This window comes from Cystoisospora suis, assembly GCF_002600585.1.
Source record: "Cystoisospora suis strain Wien I chromosome Unknown contig_938, whole genome shotgun sequence".
In the NCBI taxonomy this organism is placed as follows: domain Eukaryota; phylum Apicomplexa; class Conoidasida; order Eucoccidiorida; family Sarcocystidae; genus Cystoisospora; species Cystoisospora suis.
The window spans coordinates 41,961-62,036 of record NW_027153739.1 but is presented as its reverse complement, the minus strand read 5'-3'; the positions used below and the strand labels follow the sequence as shown (position 1 = coordinate 62,036).

At 55.6% G+C, this 20,076-nt stretch overlaps 5 protein-coding genes across 5 annotated transcripts; 2 read left to right on the top strand and 3 right to left on the bottom strand.

Moving 5' to 3' along the window:
* Nucleotides 1-830: 830 nt before the first annotated feature.
* On the bottom strand, nucleotides 831-3,181 carry CSUI_002250 (uncharacterized protein). Its single transcript, XM_068062452.1, has 2 exons — nucleotides 1,279-3,181; nucleotides 831-1,029 (listed from the first exon to the last, which is right to left on the bottom strand). The coding sequence occupies exons 1-2, from the start codon at nucleotides 1,738-1,740 to the stop codon at nucleotides 1,024-1,026; spliced, it is 468 nt and encodes a 155-aa protein (XP_067925580.1). The 5' UTR covers nucleotides 1,741-3,181; the 3' UTR covers nucleotides 831-1,023.
* CSUI_002249 (rna 2 - tpt1 family protein) lies at nucleotides 2,163-3,943 on the top strand (the record flags this gene model as incomplete). Its single annotated transcript, XM_068062451.1, has 1 exon — nucleotides 2,163-3,943. A coding segment is annotated over exon 1 (1,074 nt), but the record flags the coding sequence as incomplete, so codon positions are not given.
* Nucleotides 3,944-4,399: 456 nt separating this feature from the next.
* Nucleotides 4,400-6,174, bottom strand: CSUI_002248 (uncharacterized protein; the record flags this gene model as incomplete). Its single annotated transcript, XM_068062450.1, has 2 exons — nucleotides 4,400-4,460; nucleotides 4,619-6,174. The coding sequence occupies 2 exons, from the start codon at nucleotides 6,172-6,174 to the stop codon at nucleotides 4,400-4,402; spliced, it is 1,617 nt and encodes a 538-aa protein (XP_067925578.1).
* Nucleotides 6,175-8,755: 2,581 nt separating this feature from the next.
* Nucleotides 8,756-11,762, bottom strand: CSUI_002247 (hsp70 interacting protein hip). Its single transcript, XM_068062449.1, has 10 exons — nucleotides 11,384-11,762; nucleotides 10,853-11,064; nucleotides 10,541-10,705; nucleotides 10,246-10,445; nucleotides 10,064-10,115; nucleotides 9,797-9,898; nucleotides 9,598-9,694; nucleotides 9,243-9,485; nucleotides 9,087-9,145; nucleotides 8,756-9,001 (listed from the first exon to the last, which is right to left on the bottom strand). Exons 1-10 carry the CDS (start codon nucleotides 11,406-11,408, stop codon nucleotides 8,849-8,851), a joined length of 1,308 nt encoding a protein of 435 aa, XP_067925577.1. The 5' UTR covers nucleotides 11,409-11,762; the 3' UTR covers nucleotides 8,756-8,848.
* Nucleotides 11,763-12,346: 584 nt separating this feature from the next.
* On the top strand, nucleotides 12,347-18,254 carry CSUI_002246 (uncharacterized protein). The gene is made up of 4 exons (XM_068062448.1): nucleotides 12,347-12,438; nucleotides 13,028-16,574; nucleotides 17,232-17,635; nucleotides 18,130-18,254. The coding sequence occupies exons 1-4, from the start codon at nucleotides 12,436-12,438 to the stop codon at nucleotides 18,220-18,222; spliced, it is 4,047 nt and encodes a 1,348-aa protein (XP_067925576.1). The 5' UTR covers nucleotides 12,347-12,435; the 3' UTR covers nucleotides 18,223-18,254.
* The last annotated feature ends 1,822 nt before the right edge of the window (nucleotides 18,255-20,076 follow it).

Sequence of the window (20,076 nt, the reverse complement as noted above, 5' to 3'; positions counted from 1 at the left end):
AACAGTGAGCTGGCAGTCCGGACTGAGACTGCCGGACCACTTTCTGCAAGTGGCGGCGGATCTGACAGTGAAACGAGACCCGCCTGTCCGGCACAGACCGACAGCGTGGCGCGCGAGGCTTTTTACATCCGATGTGAATGCAGTCCGAGCTGATCGGAGAGTCTCACTGCCACCACGATGCTGAAAGCTGGGACGCTCCCCTACCCGGGACGGGTGGCGCTTTTCGGGAGCAACGAAGGAAATTCCGTGCGGAAAGTGGTGGCTCTCAAACCGTCGCTGGCGAGAATCCACGAGCCTACGCGAAAGCGCCATTTTTGCCTGTCAGCTGCCACAACGCGCCGTGTTTTCTCCTACGCGGAGGGCTTGAAAAAAGACGAAAAGGCGTGCACAGCTTGGCCTCTTCAGATGCACACGATCACGCGCCTTCGCTTGTGAGGGACTACAGTACCCAGCACGTCCCCTGCATCCGGAGTGTGAGCCGGCCGCACAAGAAAAATGGCAAGCGAAGGCACACAGCCTTACAACAAGGTGGTTGCGCCCATCTGCTCTGACGGGATACACGCAGGAGAATTGCCTCATACGGTTCAAGCGCCGAGAAACGCCAAAGGGTCAAATTGGACAAGTACACGCCGAAATTCTGAAACGCTGACAACCGCGACTCACCAGAAATGTGACATCTAGTAACTCTGACGCACCGTTCACGTGATCAACTGGAATGCGCGCAAGTGGCGATACGTACACTAACGGACGGCTCCCTCGGAAACGACCTTGTCTTTGAGACATAGGAAGATTATCCACTGGTTACAAAAGAAACATCCGAAGATCCTAGTTGGCACATGTCAGGGTATGGCATCAGAGTGAATCCGTTCGTTCACAACGCCGAAGCCAATTCGGACAGAAATGAACCAGAGAGGAGAACCACGAGGGTTTCGGTTCACTTCTGAGAGTCGCTTTCAAAAGTACAAGGATGCCGCACCGCTTCGAACTATTTCTTCTGCCACACGGCAGGTGCCTCCGAAGGGATCATGCCTAAACAGCAAAAGTCGAAGTCACAACCAACGCAAAAAAAAGCAAGCGGGCAGTCGGAGCAGGCCGGCTACGCGAATCCTTAGGCATCGAGGAGGCCGTCTCGACCCGGCGGGACGCAACCGACCCGTCAATCGCTGTTAAAACTGTCTAGTAACAGTAGCAGATACTCAAGCTGATTCACCTGGAAGGAAACGCAGAGGCCACGTACAGGGATTCAGCAACTCCACAGATACCTCTATCGAAGCTTACGGAGGAAAATGGCATGACGTGGGTTAAACCAAAAGACCGGCTATGCTTTAATGCCCTGTTGCAGCTGTCTTCGTCCTCGATGTGGCAATGACGTGAAGCGTTGGAGGAAACGGTTGTGCCATCTAGTCGGCGTTTTCCACAGCTAAACTGGCGCCCGTCGCTTGCGACCTCTTCTGAGTCCGCGGTCTCCGATCCACCACACGAGGCGAATTCGCTCGCACATCCCGTTGAGCAAACTGTTGTCGTCTCCGAAACTAATCCTGACGCGGGTGCTAAATAACTCAACGGGGAGGGCGGTGAGCACACAACACCAGCCCCCGGAGGTACGGGCGAATGCGGTCTCTGGATATACTCGGGCCCACTGGGGCCCTGGACACAGATGTAAGTGTGCTGTCCATCAGAGTAAATCAGCGGCGTCGCCTCAGGCAAAAATGCCTGGCCTTGTGAAGCCCAGGAGTTCATTTCTGCACGTCAAGGGGAAAGTTCGGAGGATGGTCGCAGTCAGAGGGCCAACAGTGCCCGGTGACAGAAGTGGACTCTTGATGCGGCACTTCAAAGGCACGGGGAGAACGTATGGACTCTTTAGCTGCCTACCGTGCTGTTTTCCGATGCAACAATGTCGGACTCGCAGGTGCCCACCGCAACCGTCTGGTAGCCGAGAAAGTCCTCGCGTCACGCGACGCAAACTGACACTGTGTGTCCCAGCAGTTTCCGTATTACAGTTTTCACGGCTTCTGCAGAACAGCTTAGAACCAATAAAAATGCCACATCCGAGAGAAATGCAGCATGCAGTCGAAAAGTTGCACAGACGAATGGACGATCCTGCCACAGATGGTGCTCGGCAGCTGCCGGCGCCCAATTGGAGGTGCTCAAGGCTTATGGAACCAGTCTACCAGCGTGACTCTGTAGCCGCGCAAGACTGCTTAGTTCGTTGGTGGCCCGTCGACGGCGATCTCTGGAGCCATGAACCAGTGTCTGTACCAGTAGGGCGCCCGTCAACAGACAAATCCTTCGCTCGTAGGCCATGTGAGTGCGAAATCGTTGGCGAGATGTAGTACCTTGTTATGCTGGGCCGCAGGCAGGTGGGGTTTGATCAGCTGCAGTCCGCCGCCGGTTTCTCAGCACATAGCGCCAAAAGCTTATACTTCAGTACTCCCACTGCTGCAGAAGTAGTGCATGCAACCCGCGCATCCATAACTAGGATGATTTTCTCCGACACAAACGTGGCGATAAGCGGACGACTCCTCCCCAATCTAGATCTGCACGCTCGCAGGAGAAGAGCTCCCATGTTTCTTTGTTGGACGAGTGTTGGGAGACACTCTTCGGTACTTCTTTTCCGCGTGTCGCGTGGCCGCATGAGGGTTTTTGTACACGACAGGCACATGTACGTGCTCCGGGTTGGTCACATCTTCACCCACGCAGGGGAGTTCTCGGGGGTCGAGGGGGCGCTTCCGATCGCATAAGCCGTCTGACGCTCACTCAGGCTCGCCAGGCACCGGGGGTCTCCCAGTTCCCGAGGAGGAACTGGGGCAGGCTACGAAGACCGGATGGTGGTACCGGAAGAGGTGAACACACGGAGCGCGATCCGAGAATGGATGCTGAGGCTGCTGAGCAGTTAGACATCGCGGCGGACCCGGAACCGGACGGAAAGCTACTCCTACAGCCTGCCGGGGAGTTTTCCAATAAGTGCGGTCATCTTTTGTCCGCCATGCGAAGCCAGAGAAACCACCAGCCGGGGTGCGACGACGGTGATGACCTCGAGCAGGTTAGCGGCGAGCTTGCACAGAGGACAGGGAACGACGAACCGCGGTCAATGACAGCGCACCTACAACACGGGCCCCGCCTTAGCCAGCAGAGATGCGAACCAAGTGACAGACTGATGACGCTTTCTAGACGGCTAGCACGATTGTTGCGTCACCAGGCCGTGCAGCGGGGGTTAAGCATTTCCGCGGATGGGTATGTGAAGGTTGCGGACGTGCTCGCGCTTAAGGAGAACAGAGGGCAGTTTACTGTGGAAGATGTGATTCATGTAGTGCAGACTGACGAGAAACAGCGGTTCTCGTTAGAGTGGCGCTCCCCAAGCCTGACTTCTGACATCTTTCTCCGAAAAGTAAACTCCGCCCAGGCTAAGGATATGCGTTGTCCCACAGGGGCAGGAGACGACAACACACATGAAGTGCCTTCTTGTTCGAGAAACTGCGTATCAGCAGGAATATCTGCGCCCCACCCCAGTTTCCTGAACCCACTACTGCATGGGGATGCCCCTCCGACCAACAAACCTGCAAGTGGAGATGTCTTGTACATACGAGCGAATCAGGGGCATTCGCTGCTTTGCGTCGAGAGTGAAAAGCTGCTACGCCCCATCCGTACCGTGGCCGATCTCCCTACAACATGTTTTGCGTCTGAGGACGTCGTCGTGGTGCATGGCACCTACCGCAGATTCTGGGAAAAGATACGCCGCGAAGGTCTTTCCCGTATGTCTCGCAATCACATTCACTTCGCCAGCGGCCTACCTGGAAATGATGAAGTGATTTCGGGGATGCGAACCACCGCAGACATTCTCATTTTTCTAAACGTGCAGATGGCGCTAGACGAAGGCCTAAGGCTGTTCGCTTCGAGCAACGGTGTCATCCTTTCGCCTGGAAATTCCCGTGGAGTTATCGAGACAAGGTTTTTTCATAAGGTTGTGGACAAGCGAACTGGTACGCTATTACTACAAAGTTAGATATTGCCGGGCCCAGTCCAGTCTGTGCTGCTAGGCGGGACGCTGCCCTTCCTCCTACTGCGCATGAGTGCTCCTGCTCCAAATTCGTGGCATGATGGCAGAAGGAGCATGAACACGTGCTTACTGGCGCGCCACATGCTCCGAACGCGTCCCTGCGACGCTACGAGCTTTTCTTTTTGCTTCACGTTTTTTTTTCCCATCAGACTGATGTAGGATAGGGTCTCTGTTATCAGGCAACGCTTTTCGGTCTGTTGCGTAGCCCAAACACAGCCCGGACCAGACTCCGGACGCCACAGCTCCGCGCACGTATACGCCACCGGCAAGATACACAAAACTGATTGTTACCTGCCCACACAGAGATGCTGTGCTACATCTAGACTAATGTGATAAGCTGCACTAGGGTGCACGGGCATCTGTCAGAAATATTCGCACACGCATGATATGGCGAGGCGACGGCCTGCCGCACACAGACATATCTACAAGTAAGTATGCACGGTATGCGAGAACCGCAGCTGGCCCCGACAGCCCGCTCATAAAATATACCGCGAGTTTCCTACAGCAGAGCAGGGGCACACTCTGTGCTTTCGAGGTGATGGCCAGGTATGATCATTTCACCTGGTGGAGTTCAGCCTGAAGGTAGAAGCAGCAGCGTACTGGCTCCGCTTGGCTAAATACGCCCTGAGTGTAAGAGGGGAAGGAAAAGGGTTGGTACCAATCTGCCCTCTTCGGTCTTTGGGCCTCCACTTGTTGTCGTAGCGGCGCTGAGGCGGGTCACATATGGCAATGAAGCTGAAGCTCGGATCCTTCATTATGCGGATCGCACGGTGCGGGTCGTACCCCGCGAAATGCAGAAGTTTGAAAGCATATTCAGGAGAGAATGGCTGCCAGCCCGACTTGCTGCTCCAGTTCTCGGCAACGCGCTGGATGAAATTGTTCATGTCCTCGGCAGTCGTGATGGTCCTCCCCTCCGCCCCTTCTGCAAGACGCTTTCTATGGACGCGCTGCATAGCGTAAGGCGAGTAAACTAACCTTGCAGTCTCGTCATCATCATTTGCATACACGCTCTCGCACCCAACGAGCGTATCCGGGTGTCCATCCCACACACACGAGGAATCGAGAAAGAAAGGCGGCACCGCGGGAACCTGATGTCTGGGTCCAATGTTGACCTTACACCGCGTGGCCGTCGATGGTCCACTGTCCCCTCGTCGCCTTTTCCGTCCGTAGTTGGAAGGGCTGGGACTTGCAGACCGCACGGTTGAACAACCGTACGCTTTAGGTGAAACCGTACCTTCCGCAGCGTGTTGGGTGGCCGCCATATACTCTTGTTTCTCTCCGGCTTCTCTCGGGCCGCCAGCTTCAGAGGAATTCCCTTCCCGTTCATACACCTCTTTACACTGGTCTCTACTTCGACCATAGATAGAGCGTGCTTCACTGGGCGGAGGCACACCATTTTCGCAATCATTTCGGTCAACCGATCTAACCGTCTGTACCTCGGGCTTGGCTGGTTTCGGGGTATCCCCAGCCGAGGGCTTCCCGAGACGTATTTGGCCCGGGTCCTTACAATGCGGGCAAGTCCAGGCTGTCTCAAGGTTTACATCTGGCAGTCGCAGTTCCTCCATTACGCAAGAGGCATGGAAAGATCGAAGACAAGCGACGCAACAGATGAACTCTCCAACAGTTCCACACTTTGCACAAAGCTGACTTCGTTCTTCTAGGCTCGACTGAAAGTCATCGGAAACTGGAAGTCCACTGCTTGTACGCGAGCCCCCTTCCTCACTTGTAGGACAACGGATGTCATTCGTAAAAGACTCTGGGATCTCCAATCGATTCAAATCGCCTTTCGGAAGTCTGGCTCTGGGTGTACGAACGTCACCGCTCGCGGCGGAAGAACCCGATGAGCTTGACTCCTCTGCATGTAAGCACGGACCTTCCCCTAGGGTGGAGATGTTTGATGGTATGTTGGCCTCCGCTGCACGCTCTTCACTCTCCTGGGTTCGCCAACCGATTGCTTCGAGAAGCCCCTCTGCCCCTACTTCACTGGAGCACAGCTGTCCTTCGTCACCAAGTCCCCTCATCTGCTGTGGTTCTGCGGCACTTGACCCTTCTCTCGAAGGCTGGGCTGCAGTGGCAAGTACACGCTGTGCCGACTGCTCCGCTCCAAGGAGTGCCATTTCGGTGGCTCTACAAAGTTTTTTCCACTTCGGACCCCGGCCACCGAGCCCGCCGCCAAGGAAAGAGCTGCGGTTAGAGAAGAGCCAAGAAGCGATCACAATACACCAGACACCCAGGGAAAATGCAGCCACGGCACAGGGAGACGCTGTGTCAGGTGTGGTACTGGATGACCACAGGAAAACGGAGCTTGCGGCAAAAGAGCAACGTCGACGCCAGGCAATGCTGTAATCAGGGCCCCCCAGAAAAAGCGATAGACCGCGGAACATATGTGTCTCGGCAACAACACATCCTCTCGAGCGCTTGACTGTGGCGACCAGTCGCAAGAATGTGTGATTGCTGGAAGAGGAGAGTCTTGATCTAATCCGGTGTGTCGCCAAGTGCTCCTAGCCACCCTTACGAAGCCGTTGGAACCGCGCTGGCCGAATAAGAGAACGACTTGCTCAACAGAGGAAAGGAACGCCCTGAATGAAGTATAACTGGCCTCCAGCTTTGCGGCCAGCTTTGCTGGAATGGCCGGCATTCATTGACCTGCTGAACTGCCAGAGGGCTGTCACAGCTGTAGAGCATTGCAGCTGAGCGGTTCCTTCTCCGCATGCGGCCACTTCGCTGTCCGCTATCCCAGCCGGCCAGCAGTTTACTGTTACCATCTGTACTTGCGTTCACAGCGGAACAGTAACATTCAACAATGGCCGCTATACAGACTTCCCTCCTCTGTCGCTAACACTCGTCGAACGCGACGTCACGCGTGGACAGGAAGTGGGAAGGTCCCGGTTCGGTTTGCAATGAGGCGTGGCGTCGCGCAGACAGCACGCACAGCAGCCCAGGGGTGACCTGCGGCTGCGGTCGGCGAGACGTCGCGTTCGTCGAGTGTTACTCGACCGGGGGGGATGGCGCTGTATAGCGGCTATTGTTGGGTGTTACATAGCTGGTTCGCGCAAGCCGCCGGACTCGGCCCGGCGAAGATATTCTCTGCTTCGTCTTTTCAAGCTCTTCTCCCTCGATGGGGGGATCTTCAAATGCGTTCAGCATTGCGTGTTCCTGAGCGTTCAAAATTCTTTCGTGCGGGTGAGGAGTCAGGACACACAGTCTGACGTTATCACGCTATTAGGCACGGCAGTGGCCTCTGCTGCGTGAGAGGCCAGTGGCCCCCCCTCATGTACGTACACTCCGGCAACACCGTTCGAGGCCACAGCTTCCGTAATAGCGTGATAACGTTAGACTGTGTGTCCTGACTCCTCACCCGCACGAAAGAATTCTGAACGCTCAGGAACACGCAATGCTGAACGCATTTGAAGATCTCCCTATCGAGGGAGAAGAGCTTGAAAAGACGAAGCCAATAATATATTATGTCGTCATCTACTGCATCTGCGCCGTAGTTGCGCACTTCTTTGCTCAGGACGTAAGCCGATCGTCACTTAGTGAATTGAAGGTAACAACTACTTTGCCGACTACAGCTCGGAGGATGCTTGTCTATGGCTCTTGTTGGTGAGCGAAGCTGCAAAGAAGTGTCACCGTGAGCGATAGTGACCTCTTCCGTAGCTGCTCTCCTTTCTTGGTACTACAGGCGTCCGAAGCAGTCCTCTATCACTATCGCTCTCGGCATAAGTACAATAACTTTGAACATCAACCAACACCGTGAATTGATTATGCCTCATTGCGTACAGGCCTAGCCACCTTTCTTATGAGCGGCTTCATCTGGTTTAGCATTTTGCTGGCGACACAACTGGTGAGGAGCCCAAATCAACAGCTGCTGAACAACCACCATTCTCGTGGCAGCAAGTCTGGCTAGCGGATACGGTTACCAAATTTGAGTAAGTAACTGAACTCGATTCGCCGTTGGCCTGCAGAAACCAAGACGGTTCAGGTTCGCCGTCTACCTCATGGATTTCATTGCCTGCGGAATCGCTCTATACAATGTTCACTACGTGTTCAATTCTCCGAGTGCAGGTACGACGCGCTGCCTTCTAAATGCCAAGGTTCAGCAATGTTGACGCGCTCCCAGGCGGTCCCGTCTCCTTCCTGCCTCGATGTACGGATCTTTCTGTTCTCCCCTTCTCGCTTTGTCAACTATGAATATCAACACTCCACCAGGGACAAATTACGGTACTGGCGAAGGAGAGCCTCACTCATGGCTCCCTTTTCAGGTACAACGGGACACGTGATTACTTCCTTTTTTACTTCTCCTAGTGGTACATTCTACAGGGGCCCGCTCGACAACTAGGTGCCACCACCGAAAGTTAGACTCGCGGGCCAGGCGCCGCGTCACAAAAGACTACATAACGCTCTGCTGTCAGAACTAGACTCCTGAAAAAGCATGTGAATAGATCCGTTCTGGAGGCGAGTTGCCGACGGGATATCCGCAACCACCCCCCATCCTTCACATAAAAGAGTGAACCAACGATCCGCCACTTAAGGCACCGTGCCCACATCATAGGGAAACATTTACGTAGTCAACTCTACTTCTACACCACCAATGCCTTTCCGAAAACCTTGGACAGTCCTACAGGTGGCCCCATCAAGAGTACTCTCAGCGAACGAGACAGCCAATACACTAGCGGAGCGGAGAACATCATCTCGAAACCTCTCAGCTAGCACAATCGACCCAGAAAACCAATGCTGCTCTGTGCTTCCCTGCCGCTCAAGTCGTTTGGACATCGCAGAAGGCAGTTTGCTTTACATCTGCGAGCCAGCAGCAAACTGTCCTCCCGGAACACCTCCCCCAAACTTGGACGTGAGATTCCCCATAGCCGCCATGACTTCGGGATCAGACGCGTACTTCGACATGGCCGACGGATTTGACATGATGTCCTGGAACGCTGCCATCATCTGAAAAAGAACACAACGCCCGACACACCTCATGAGACACATCCTTCTCGCCACCCCCACCTCCTGTCTCCAGTCCAGCTCCTACCTTTGGATTCTCGAATAGCTTCTTTAGTTCCGGATCGTTAAGAGCTCCTAGCAAGTTTCCTGTGGAATCATTCACATCAGAGTGTTATGTGAATCATGTCGTCACCGCATTCCGACTGCCAAATACACTTTAAGAAAGCTGCGAGACAGAACTTACCCATTCCCCCGGGCATTCCACCGGCTCCCCCAGGTATCCCTCCTCCGTGAATTCCACCTGCCCGGCTCCCATGCACCCCAGATCCGCAGCCTCCCGGCATCCCAGCCCCGGAGCCGCCTGGCATCCCGGCACCGCAACAACCCGGCATCCCACCTGCTGCGGGATTTCCATACGCTCCGCCGGGGAATCCTCCTCCCATTCCAAACGACGGGAAACCACCAGGGTACCCGCCTGGAAAGCTGCCTGTATCAACAGTGAAGTAAAGAAGGAACAGTCAGACCCAAAGAGTGGAGCAACTCTTCTCGTCTCGCCACTGAACCGCGTACGCCACGGTGAAGCAGAAAAGAACACGCACCTGTGTCTGCAGATTCTCTCTTCTTCTGCTCATCATAGGCCCTCTGCGCCGCTGCTCGACGTCTTCTGGCTTCCTTCTCTCGGCGAGCTCTTTCCTTCTACGGACACGAACCGCCACGCACATACACCCAAGAAACAGATGGCAGCAGCTGTTACGGTTCCTACCGCACCAAAGCATGGCGGCTGCCGCTTCAAATTACCTCCTCTCGTCTTCGTTCAAGCTTGCGCTCGTGTTCCTCGATCTTTTTGTACTTCTCATCGACCAATTTTTGCATATCCCATAATGCATCATCGTAGTCAAGCTGCAAGCACACATCGACTCCTCCGATATGCGTCAGAAACTGGTTCCTGTAGCACGAAAGCTCTACAGTGAGCTTCCGGTGTCTGCGTGCCAAAAAGGCGGCATGGGACACGTAAGACTCTTGTCAGAATTTTGCGCATAGTGGACTTGTCGCTGCGATGCTTACCTTCTGACCCATATCCAGATCCCTGTGCGCCTCACGCCACTTGCCGAGGAGTCTGTGAGAAAGAACTTCACACATGACGCAACCAGGAATCAACAAAGAACAGGGACGCAAGAGGCGACACTTTCCCGGTGTCTCTACTGAAGCCGTGGTGGAACTCTTGCAGTTTTCTCCAGACAGCTTACCTGTTTGCCTTCCCCCGGATCTTGTAGGCCCGTGCGTTGTCCGGATTGAGGGCAAGAGCCTGGTCGCAGTCGCGAGTGCAAGCAACTGGCCTATCAAGCTTCAAAAGAACGTCGGCCCGTCTAGTGTACAGCAAGGCTGTCGGGTTCCCGAGTTGCAAAGCTGCTGTATACTTCTCCAACGCCAATTCAAAATTATTTGCCTGAACACCGAGAGACCACCGCGTACAGAACAGACTGCAAGCTGATGGAAAACGCTCCCTTTTTCCCCGGAAACCAGGACGTATGTCACACTCACTTCGCACGCTGAGCAAGCTTCTTCTTTCAACTTGGCCAACCGGTCAAGCTCCTCCTCAGTAAGCTCTCTCTCTTCAACCGGCGCGAGTGGAGGCGGAGCCGTAGTTTCGGGGGGTATGACTGCATCGTCTTTCAACGTCTGTTCGTCGAGTTCTCCAAGATCGGACTGCAGAAAAGACACCGTAAGCACCTGGCTTTCTAATCGATGGGAAAAGAACCTAGTCTGCGGCACCAGAACACTTTCGCAACACCGAATCACCTTCCAGCCCAAAGAGCTTGGCAAAACACGAGCAACCTTTCGATTCACAGTTACCTCGGATGACGCCTCCTCTTCCGAGACTTCCTCAGATGGTTCCGCCTGCTCTGTTTCTCTCTCGGTCGCCCCGGCACCACTGCCTGAGCCGCTTGCCGGCGGAATAGACGCATGGAGAGATTCCAAGTACTCTTTGAAGAATAGCAGCTCCGGTCTATGCACAATGGACGGATCCCGCCTGCACAACGAGATGAAGGTCTTCAGTTCAGCGACTGCAAACAAAATTCATAGGAGCAAAAACTCCTTCGTATGACCGACACACTGATGCTGGGGCTACTGCACGGTCCTAAGTGGCGAACGCACACAGGCCCGAGCAGAGAGAGCTCCCGCTTGAGTTCATGCTGTTCTGCTAGAGTGTGTCAATCGAGGACGTGCCGGAATGGCCTCACAAGGTCGTCGGACGATCGCGGGCGAACACTGGATAAACTCCCTTGACTTGTCTGTGCCACTAAGCAGGGGTTCTGCTTCAGCTAGTACCAGCAGAACGCTGAGACAAAAAAACCAAGCAGGCGAGTCACACGCTTTGCATACCTTTCTGGGGGCTAAGAGCCGCCATCGTAAACCGGCCTTGAGAGAATGCGGTCCAGTTGCGTAGACACCAGGCCCACGCGCATCGCCTGATGAGCAGAAGCCCCGGGGAGAAAAACACGAAAACTATGGTCACGGGTACAAGCTCACTTCGACGTAACTGTGCGTGCGCGACCAAAACGCCACCTCAAAGCGAATCTGCGGCAGCCCCTCGCACCCTCCTCGCGCGACAACTGAATACCACCGTCCAGTGGGTCATGGTCCCCAGTGATCTTTGAATATAAGGCCGCATGCATTTGTGCCGTTGGTGGCACCCGTTCGGCCTACAGTTTGTCAGGGCGCGTCATTGGCTCAGGGCTTCATGGGAGTCTATACTAGGAACACGACCAGGTTGCGCGGCTGACTGAATGCTTCCCGCGTCCCCCGGCTTCCTGCGGGGCCCGACTCCAGCCCCGGGAGGGCCTCCCAAGGGAATGTGAACGTGCTGCATCAGAGACGCAAGGTGAAATTCTACCCAGTTTCCAAAGCGATGCTGTTTGGTGGAGATTGGGTGGAAGCGATCTCGCCTTGCGGTTACTTGCGCCTAGCTTCTCTTCGCAGCGCTGCGCTCTGGTCCCGATTGTCCCAAGGGCCCTCCACTGGTGTCGTCACCTTGCCGTGAAGCCAGCCGTCGCACTAGCTGGAGCGCACACGGGGGGAAAGCTCGCTCAGCTGTGTACTTACTGTAAGAAAGTCATGCCGGTGCGCCTGTTGCTTGGACTAGACTTCGTAGCACGTTCTTTTGTGGGAGACAGGGTGAGGAGCCTGTGGCGGATGCTCGACTTCAGCTGCTGCCGCCAACTGGGCAGCGGCCAGGAGGGGCTGTGTCGCTGTGTGAGCAGCATCCACCTTCACGGAAGATAGTGGAATGTATTGCTCTTAGACAGTCGTCTGCAGGTCTATCCTTCGAAAGGTATCAGGCGCTCTGTTAGTTCTGCCTGGTAGGGTCCGAGACTCTCCCGGGTCGACCGGCTCGCTCCGAGCGGTAAGGCACCGGGTCTCCGCGCGTCTCACTAATGGTGAGCAATCGCGGGCTGTTGACTCTGTTTTTTTCTGTTTGTTCGGTTGGTAACCTCAAGATTACTGAATTTGCGTGAGGCTTGCGCTACATGCAGGGGATACCGTCTCGTCCCGGTGTAGCCAGTGTTTGCCGCAGAGGTCCGTATCGGGGGCCGGGTGTATTTTTTTCCCCCGTACCGCTCAAGCCTCGGACATGCATTCTGGCCTCCCGATACACCCTGCTTTTTTGTCTTTGGGTAGCGACCATTCTTTAGTGCATTAACCCCTAACTTCTGTTGGCTGTTAAGGGGTTGGCCGAGGCCCGCGACCTAATGACAGTCGGCGCAACGCGGTCGTCGGCGGTGACTGCGTTGGGTCCAGGCCTCGCCGGAACGCGTCCTGCGTTTTTCTTTGTAGTGGTTGTTTCTGCATCTGCCGGAGCTACCTGCAGTGAGCTCGTTCCGTCCTGGAGATGCAAGCGATATCGGTGTGCCGTATAATTGCAGAAGGGCTGCTTGAGCTTTTTCTCCGCGCTCTGTTTTTCACTGTATCGGCACCGTGATTTTCATTGCCAGTACTGCGCTTTGTCTGTACGTGCAATTGCAACAGGAGGTGCCGCTGGAGGTTCGCGGCTCTTGCCGACTCCGGGGAGACGGGGTGCGAGTGTGTGGCGTCTCTTTGGTCTGCCAGCATCAGTCATGTCTGATCTTTAAAAGTATTTCTGTTATCGCCGCACTTGCCGTTCCCATGCCGGCCTGCAACGACAGTGGTGGGGTTCGGACGGGAGTGGGGGTAGCGGCGTCTAGGTGGGATATGCAGTGCCGAGCAGCGAGTACGAATGGATCCATCCCGTCGGCTGTCCAGCTTTCCTGCAGAGCAGTAACTCCTCACACCCCCCAAAGTACTTCTCACCTTTCGTGGCGCAAATGGCGTCCCTTTTGTCGCCCATGGGCAAGCACTTCGTCTTCCTGCGTCTTAGAGGATGACTTTCCGCCTCCTCGCTCTTACCAACAAGTGCTTGTAACGGGGTCCAGAGGTCGTGGAAGTGTTTTCTCTTCCACAGATTTCAGTGGGGGTTCCGTTGAGCCAAGCCCTGTCACTCAGAGGAAGACACGGGAACAGACGACAACACGGAAGGCTGTCCGGTGTAGCACCGCGACAGTTGTCGCTTCCAAAGAACAACGGGTTGTTTCGTGTGAGTCTGTGATTCAGCCCTGTGACTCAGAACGGGTGCAGCCTTACCGCCCCCACAGTGAGCTAGAGCACATGCGGTCAGTCGCAGAATGCGAAGAGGTGCTGAAGTGTTGCCGGTCTGCAGAGGGACACCCGATCAGCAGGGGTCGAGGGAGTCCGGGGCGGGCACGTCCACAGCGAGGATGTGTCGGATGGCGTCGGTCGGGAGATGCTTTCTTGTTTGACTCTCATGATGGCTGGAGTACAGTGACTCAACCAGGTAGTTGCGGTGCTTTGACGTCTAAAGGGGCGGCGGAGCCTGTAGAGCTCCCGCCGGCTGGCGGGGAAATAGCGGTCCCGGAGATGTTCAGGAGCCGTTCTTTTTCCCTTCAAGGATCTCGTGACGTACCCCGGAAACCTGTTGCGCGCGGCAAGGTAGGGACGAGCACCGCTAGCGGAGAGCGTCGTGCCGTCTCTCTTGGACAGTATGGTACTGTGCTCTGGACTGACTGGGGCACAAGCAGACCTGGGAGTCGCGCGCACCGGGTGACTGGCGCAGGACCTCCGGGAAGCACATGTTCCAAGAGCATTTCCTGTGGCGGCTCCTCCATGCCAGTTGTGGCCGACGCCTTGCTGTCAAACTTCGCAACAGCTTCGGCCGGCTGCTCCGTGCTGCCGAAGTGTCCAGGAAAGGGAGAAGAATCCAGAGATGTGTCGGCTATCTCCGAAAATGTTATGTCCGGGTGGTCCCCGAGCACTTCCCTGACATGCAAGAAAATGCTATGCGGTTGTCCATCGGTTGACTTACTGGTCGCGGATATCAGCCGACCGTGGCGCAGCCCGGCCGCATTACTCTCGAGTCTGTCAGACCGTTGTCAGCAGGATGAGGAGGGCGTCCCGTCGCGCAGTCGGAGTGTACAGGTACACAGTGCTTCCCCTGGGAGTTCGCCGAAGCCCGCCGAGGCGCAGCGCGACCGAGTTCGTTTGTGCCAGCTGGAAAGACAGTTACTGGATGTCAGGGGAGGGAGTGTGTTTGTGACGAGGTCCGCAGGGAGGCAAACTCAACAGCTGTTCCCTCTCTGCAGCGGGGCCGAGGAGAAGAGTGCGGGGCACGGGGGGCTTCTTTTTCTCTCTCTGAGGAAGAGTGCCCGAAGGTCGAGTGTTGCCGTGGCTGGGACAATGGAGACGCCAGCACAGACCAGCGGTAACGGCGACGTCAGCAGATGTGCATGCAGATCGCGACACCCTGCAGACGAGCCCCGTCAGGTGGCGCGGTCTCCAGAGCGAGCAAGCTGCCGTGACCGCCCTCACGTGTGGAACAGTCAGTTTTTGTGTAGTGGAGAGAAGCATCCGACAGGAATTGATGCTGGCGAGGACGGGGTTTGTGCTGGTTCTGTGGAGACGGGAGGCTACGGGGGAGACAATTTCCGTTGCGCTTTCTGGCGCGTCTCAACAAGTACGGGCATGGGCCCTCAGTCGGCTGCAGTTGTCTCTTTGTGCGGTCGAGAAGGCGCAGTGGCATTACCAGGGAGCTTCGCAGGGGCAAACAAAGAGGCCGAGCTCCCAGCGTTTTCGTCGACAGAGCTAGCGCGCAGGGAGTATGAAAGAGCACAAGACACACATGGGTGTGGCATGTCGCATACAGTTGGGGAATGCGAGGAGCCGGGACAAGTGCCATCAAGCAGTGGGAGATGCAACACCAGGTGTGATACAGGTTGCTGCGGTCCACGACAGGCAGATGATTACAGGCGGGAGTGTGTCGTCAGCGCTGACCGCGGTAGGGCGAGCGACAGTAAAAGCGATAGTGACAGCACCCGGTGTAGTGCATATGGAGAGCCAGACTGGGTTTCGCGCCGTTCTCGCTTGGTAGAGAAATCGTCTCTTGTCGATACAAAGCAGGTGCGTGGTCGTGCTGGACTGCTTGTCCAGAATGGAACCAGCACGCCGGGGCGGATACATGTGGAGGAGAAGAAAGGGCAAATTGCACAGATGGTGCTTGCTGTCCGGGAAGGCAGTGGGGAGAATCCTTCCATTACATCTGGCGTAGACATGGGCGCCGTAGGGGACAGGGAGAGCGGTGCTGGGGAACAGCTGGAACTTCTAGAGCCTTGCCAGCTCATAAGCGATCTGGACAGTGGGTGTTCGCAAGGTCTTCGTCTGTTGCTTTGTGAAGCTGATGTTGCGGACTCGATGCAGGAGCTCGAGAGCGATGTCGCAGGACTAGGGGATGTCGAAGCGATGCTCAGATACTGTGCTCCGGACTTCTGGGATGCCCAAGAAGTTGACGTCTACGTGGCGCCCACGCTGCATGGGCTGCAGGATCAGTCTACTGAGCTACGGTGTACTGATACCGCTGCAGCCGCAGCTTTGGCTGCTGCAGTTGCGGCAACCGGGGCGCTCGCTTCGTCGTCGCCCGCCGAGGAGGGAGCCGGAGGGTTTCACAGCAGTAGTGAGAGTGAAACTGAAAACTGCGAGTATACGGGAGCCGACGACGAAACCTCTCAGCACAACCGGGAGAGTTTTGATGCGCGTCCCAACCCCTGGGTGGGACATCAGGCAACACGGTGGAGCAGTGCCCGTTCGGAGGGAGGTCCGGAAGACAACCCGACCGTGAGCAGGGGGCCGGCAAGCCGGCCAACAGGGACGACAACTACCACAGCTTCGAGTGTGTCATCGTGTGCACCAGAATACGGCTCGTGCAGTTCCACGTCAGCCCCGTCGGCTGCAAGTGAACGGTCAGACGGGTCGCCAGCAAGCTCTTTTCGTAGGCCTTCTGGACAGAAAGAGGTCGCTCAGTTTGGCGGTATTGAATGGTGTGGTAGAAATAGTCTGACAAACTGTGGGTGCTCGTGGGCTGGGGGGGGGCAGTCGGATAAGAGGTCCCTGCACAGTGACCTGCTCGTAGTGAAGTTCAAGTACTCGTCGCTGATGGTGCAGGATGAAGATGGAGTGCTCGGGCTTGACACGATGCCGTCCTTCGAAGGTAGGAACAAGGCGCGCCATTTCCTTTTGTCACCACAATTATCTGCGTGCGGAAACACATAGGAATGCGGAAAGGAGAGCTTTGTCAACACGCACCTCACAGTTGTGAACAGCTACACAGAGTGGGGACGTCCGTGATGTTTAGCACATGGGCTTCCTGACTGTATCCTGCTTCATCAGAATTCCCTGGATGGCCTAGACACAGACGTCTGGGTCTGAAGAGTCAGCAGGGGACTGCCCGCTGCTAGTGAACTAGTGTGCTGCGGTGCACTCACGGAAGGAGTGCTCAGGGCAGTCCACCTGCCATTCTTTGTGCTTGGGTAGCCCTTGGAGCTGTGCAAGGCCAGATATCACTACCGGATCGGAGCGTCGAGCCGTGCACACGTCAGCGGTGCTGCGGCACGGTTGGAAGATGTTCCGGTCAGCGTGCCAGAGCCAGAACTTCCGCGGTTGGACTGCGTCAAGAGATGTTTGTCTTGGACCGTCTCCCCGCTGAGAGGAATGTGAAGGGCCTCCGTGGATTCTCTGACGATTGCCTCCTGACACTTGAGCGTACACGTTCGCCTGTTAGTGCATACCCGTTCATTTTGTCCTGCTAGCTGCTTCGAATCAACGGTTTTTGCACAGGTATTTCTCCGGATGTTTGTGGTGTATTCAGGTCCCCTTTATGTTATTAATCCTCCGTCTACGCGCCGCACCCCTGCGTACTCGCGTTTGCTGAAGTCCCTTCCGTACCGTCGACTTTTTTTCTTTATATTGTCTCGAGGTCATCTTTTCTGGTTTCGGTCCTCACGGGAATTTGTCGCACGAGGCTTCGGAGCGGCAGCAGGCAGTCTTTCCCTGATTATCAACCACTGCCACGTAGATGTGATTGACTCTTCTGGTACGCCGGGAGGCCGCTTTCGTCTCGAGATCAAAGACTGGGGAAGGGTGTTGGAGTTACAGACTGTGACCGGATCGCAAGGGGGAGGAAGCGGGAAGCACCGAAGAAGAAGAAGTCGTGCAGAAGCGGAGAGTAGCCGGGGAGCGTGGGTGCAGCAGTTGCTAGCAACTATGCAGAAGGTGAGGAGGGACGTCCTACTCACTCAAGTCGGCGTGGGGGTAGGAGGAGTCCCTGTAATGGTGTTTTTCCTAGCTATACAAGTTTGCAACTGTGTTCGTGTCTCCGTGGCTGGTGGCGCCCATCTGTGTGCATGGTAGGTTGGTAGCCCCGGTAAGGTGGCATCGGTAAGACGAACAGGGTGTGACGCAAGGCTTGACAACACTTCACGTCGTTGGGGCGAAGTTGATTCCGGACGGCAGACACTGGTGACCCGGCCACGTACTGGATGCCGTTCAGCAGGAGATACGAAATGAACATGCCCTCAGTACCCGTTGCCCTTTTTCTGTAATGTGCTGCACTTAACGGGAACACATGCGAGGTGATTTTAAATAGCTGTTGCAGACGACAGTGAAAAAGGCCCACTTCGTGTTCAGCTGCGGCCGAATCACAAGAGGGCCGGGAAGATCGCATCTGCGCGGAGCTCGCATTCTGAACGTGTGTGTATGTATCACAGGGCGAACAGATCAGGAACAGGTTTCAGAAGGTCGACTGGACGCGGACGCAGCATCACGCGATGTTAGTGGCAGATCGATTGGGAGTGATGTAGCGCGATTTGGGGAGGATGTTCCGCGATGGTCAACTGTTGACGCGGGCTCGGACGCGTTGTTTCTGAGCACTAGAGTCACCGCGTTGTAAGGAGGTTGCCAACTACTCCGCGCGTCTCTGCTGTTGAACCGAATTCCAAGCCAGTTCACGCCTGTCATCAAAGCATTCGTACACAACGCTGCAGTTGCGCTTAGGTGAGCTGCTTTTGATTCTCCGGGAGTGTGGACCCGGTAAGTGTGGGGATTTTGTAAGACTGCCGCATCCTATGTTTGGTCGTTTTTTGTTACTGGCCAGTACTCGCATCACTGCAGTTGCGGATTCAGTGAGCAGCTATCGTACACTCTTCGGAGCCTGCAGTTCACTGCCTTCACTTTTTTGTCGTCAAGCTTTGCAGGGCGGCTATGCAAAGCGAACATTACGGATTTGACGTTCTCTCCGACTTTCGTGTGTCGCGCCGAACGCTGGAATCAGCGTTCCTCGCTCAGAGTGCACATATTGTCTGCAGCCGCGCCGCCCCCGGGTTTATTTCAGTTGTGGTTTTAGAGGCGGGTTCGGCTGTCTTATGAGGGAAAAGAGTGGTTCCTGTTCATGTAGCTCTACTGGCAATGTAGTGTGGTTGAGACGTCGGGGGACTTCGGGTAAAGTTCCAGTTCAGACAGTTTGGATCATGAGGTGTCGCCACGTTAAGAAGCTGCCCTAGGCCACCGATTGTATTTCTGCAGCGTGGTGTGCGGTGTCACTATTCTTACATTCGAGTGATATTTCTGCTTTCGAGAAAGTCTCTTCGGAGAGGCAGGGGTTGAGTTTCAGAGTGAAGTGCAAACCAGGCGGGGCAAATTGGGCTGTCGCCAATACCGGTTCTGTCATTTGCACGTGGCCCCTCGGCATTCGAACTCACGGAGCATGAGCGGCCGGAATAGCTGGCGAAGCTTGGCGCGTGACCGTCGAACAATGAAGGTTTTGGGTGTCCCGGCGGGCGAGGCCAAGGAAGAAGGCAAGAGTGGCGAACAGTGTTTGCTCTCTCCCAGGAACCGCTTCGCGGTGCGCACAGACTAAAGAGTTAGTCGTTTGTAGTGTGACGATGTTTGGCAATCTGGGGACAAACCTAAGGACCGAGGTCGAACATGGTAGAGGCCTCATGCTGAGTGTCAAAGCGAGGCAGTCGCGCACCGTGGTTTGCCCAGTTCATAGGTCGTGTGTCTATCGACCATATGCTGTGACGCGTGAGAAGGCGTGAAGGTCCGGTGCGTATCTGTCCCGTCTGGTACGTGACGCTTGATGGCGCGGAAGCTGGGGCGCGAGGTAGAGCGGAGTTTAGGGGTGCGAGGTAGAGTGGAAGAGCCGATGCGTCTCCGTTTCTTATTTGCAGACTGTTTCATCCCAGGCAACCGCAGGCGAGTTGGTTCCGTTTGATGCTCATGACCAGAGCGCAGGTGCTCTGACGCCCATGTTTGGAATGCGTTGGATATTGGCGTCTGTTTTCCCTTCGCAAGTGAAAACAATCGGGGCTCTGCAGTCAGTCCGCCCAGTCTTGGCACGCATGCACGGAAATACAAGACCGCGAGGTTGTGTACCACGCATTCCGTACCAACAGGCCGGGAGGGGCCCAGGCCGCCTGGCACTTGACCTTGAAGATGTTTGCCTAGCTTTGCAAAGCCTTCATCGTGGCCTCCATTATCGGCCCGTACAACGCGAACGAGCTCACGGTGCAGGCTTTTCAATGTGACTTGCTTGTATAAATTCCGTCTGCCAAGGAGACGCGAGCGACGTAGGTGTGGAATACATGGCTGGCTGATGTGTAGCGCTGCAGCAAACAGAAGTGACTCTTTCAGAGAGACCGTCCTTTCCGCGGGTA

What these genes read in the sequence shown, in the direction of transcription:
- CSUI_002250 (XM_068062452.1), bottom strand. Translation starts at nt 1,740, where the DNA reads ATGAACTCCTGGGCTTCACAAGGCCAGGCATTTTTGCCTGAGGCGACG.
- CSUI_002247 (XM_068062449.1), bottom strand. Translation starts at nt 11,408, where the DNA reads ATGGCGGCTCTTAGCCCCCAGAAAG. An exon ending in GGCTCTTAGCCCCCAGAAAG is followed by an intron (nt 11,065 to 11,383) that starts GTATGCAAAGCG and finishes TTTTGTTTGCAG; the next exon opens with TCGCTGAACTGAAGACCTTC. An exon ending in AAGCTTGCTCAGCGTGCGAA is followed by an intron (nt 10,446 to 10,540) that starts GTGAGTGTGACA and finishes CTCGGTGTTCAG; the next exon opens with GCAAATAATTTTGAATTGGC.
- CSUI_002246 (XM_068062448.1), top strand. An exon ending in CACGATGCCGTCCTTCGAAG is followed by an intron (nt 16,575 to 17,231) that starts GTAGGAACAAGG and finishes TGGTGTATTCAG; the next exon opens with GTCCCCTTTATGTTATTAAT. An exon ending in TGCTAGCAACTATGCAGAAG is followed by an intron (nt 17,636 to 18,129) that starts GTGAGGAGGGAC and finishes TATGTATCACAG; the next exon opens with GGCGAACAGATCAGGAACAG.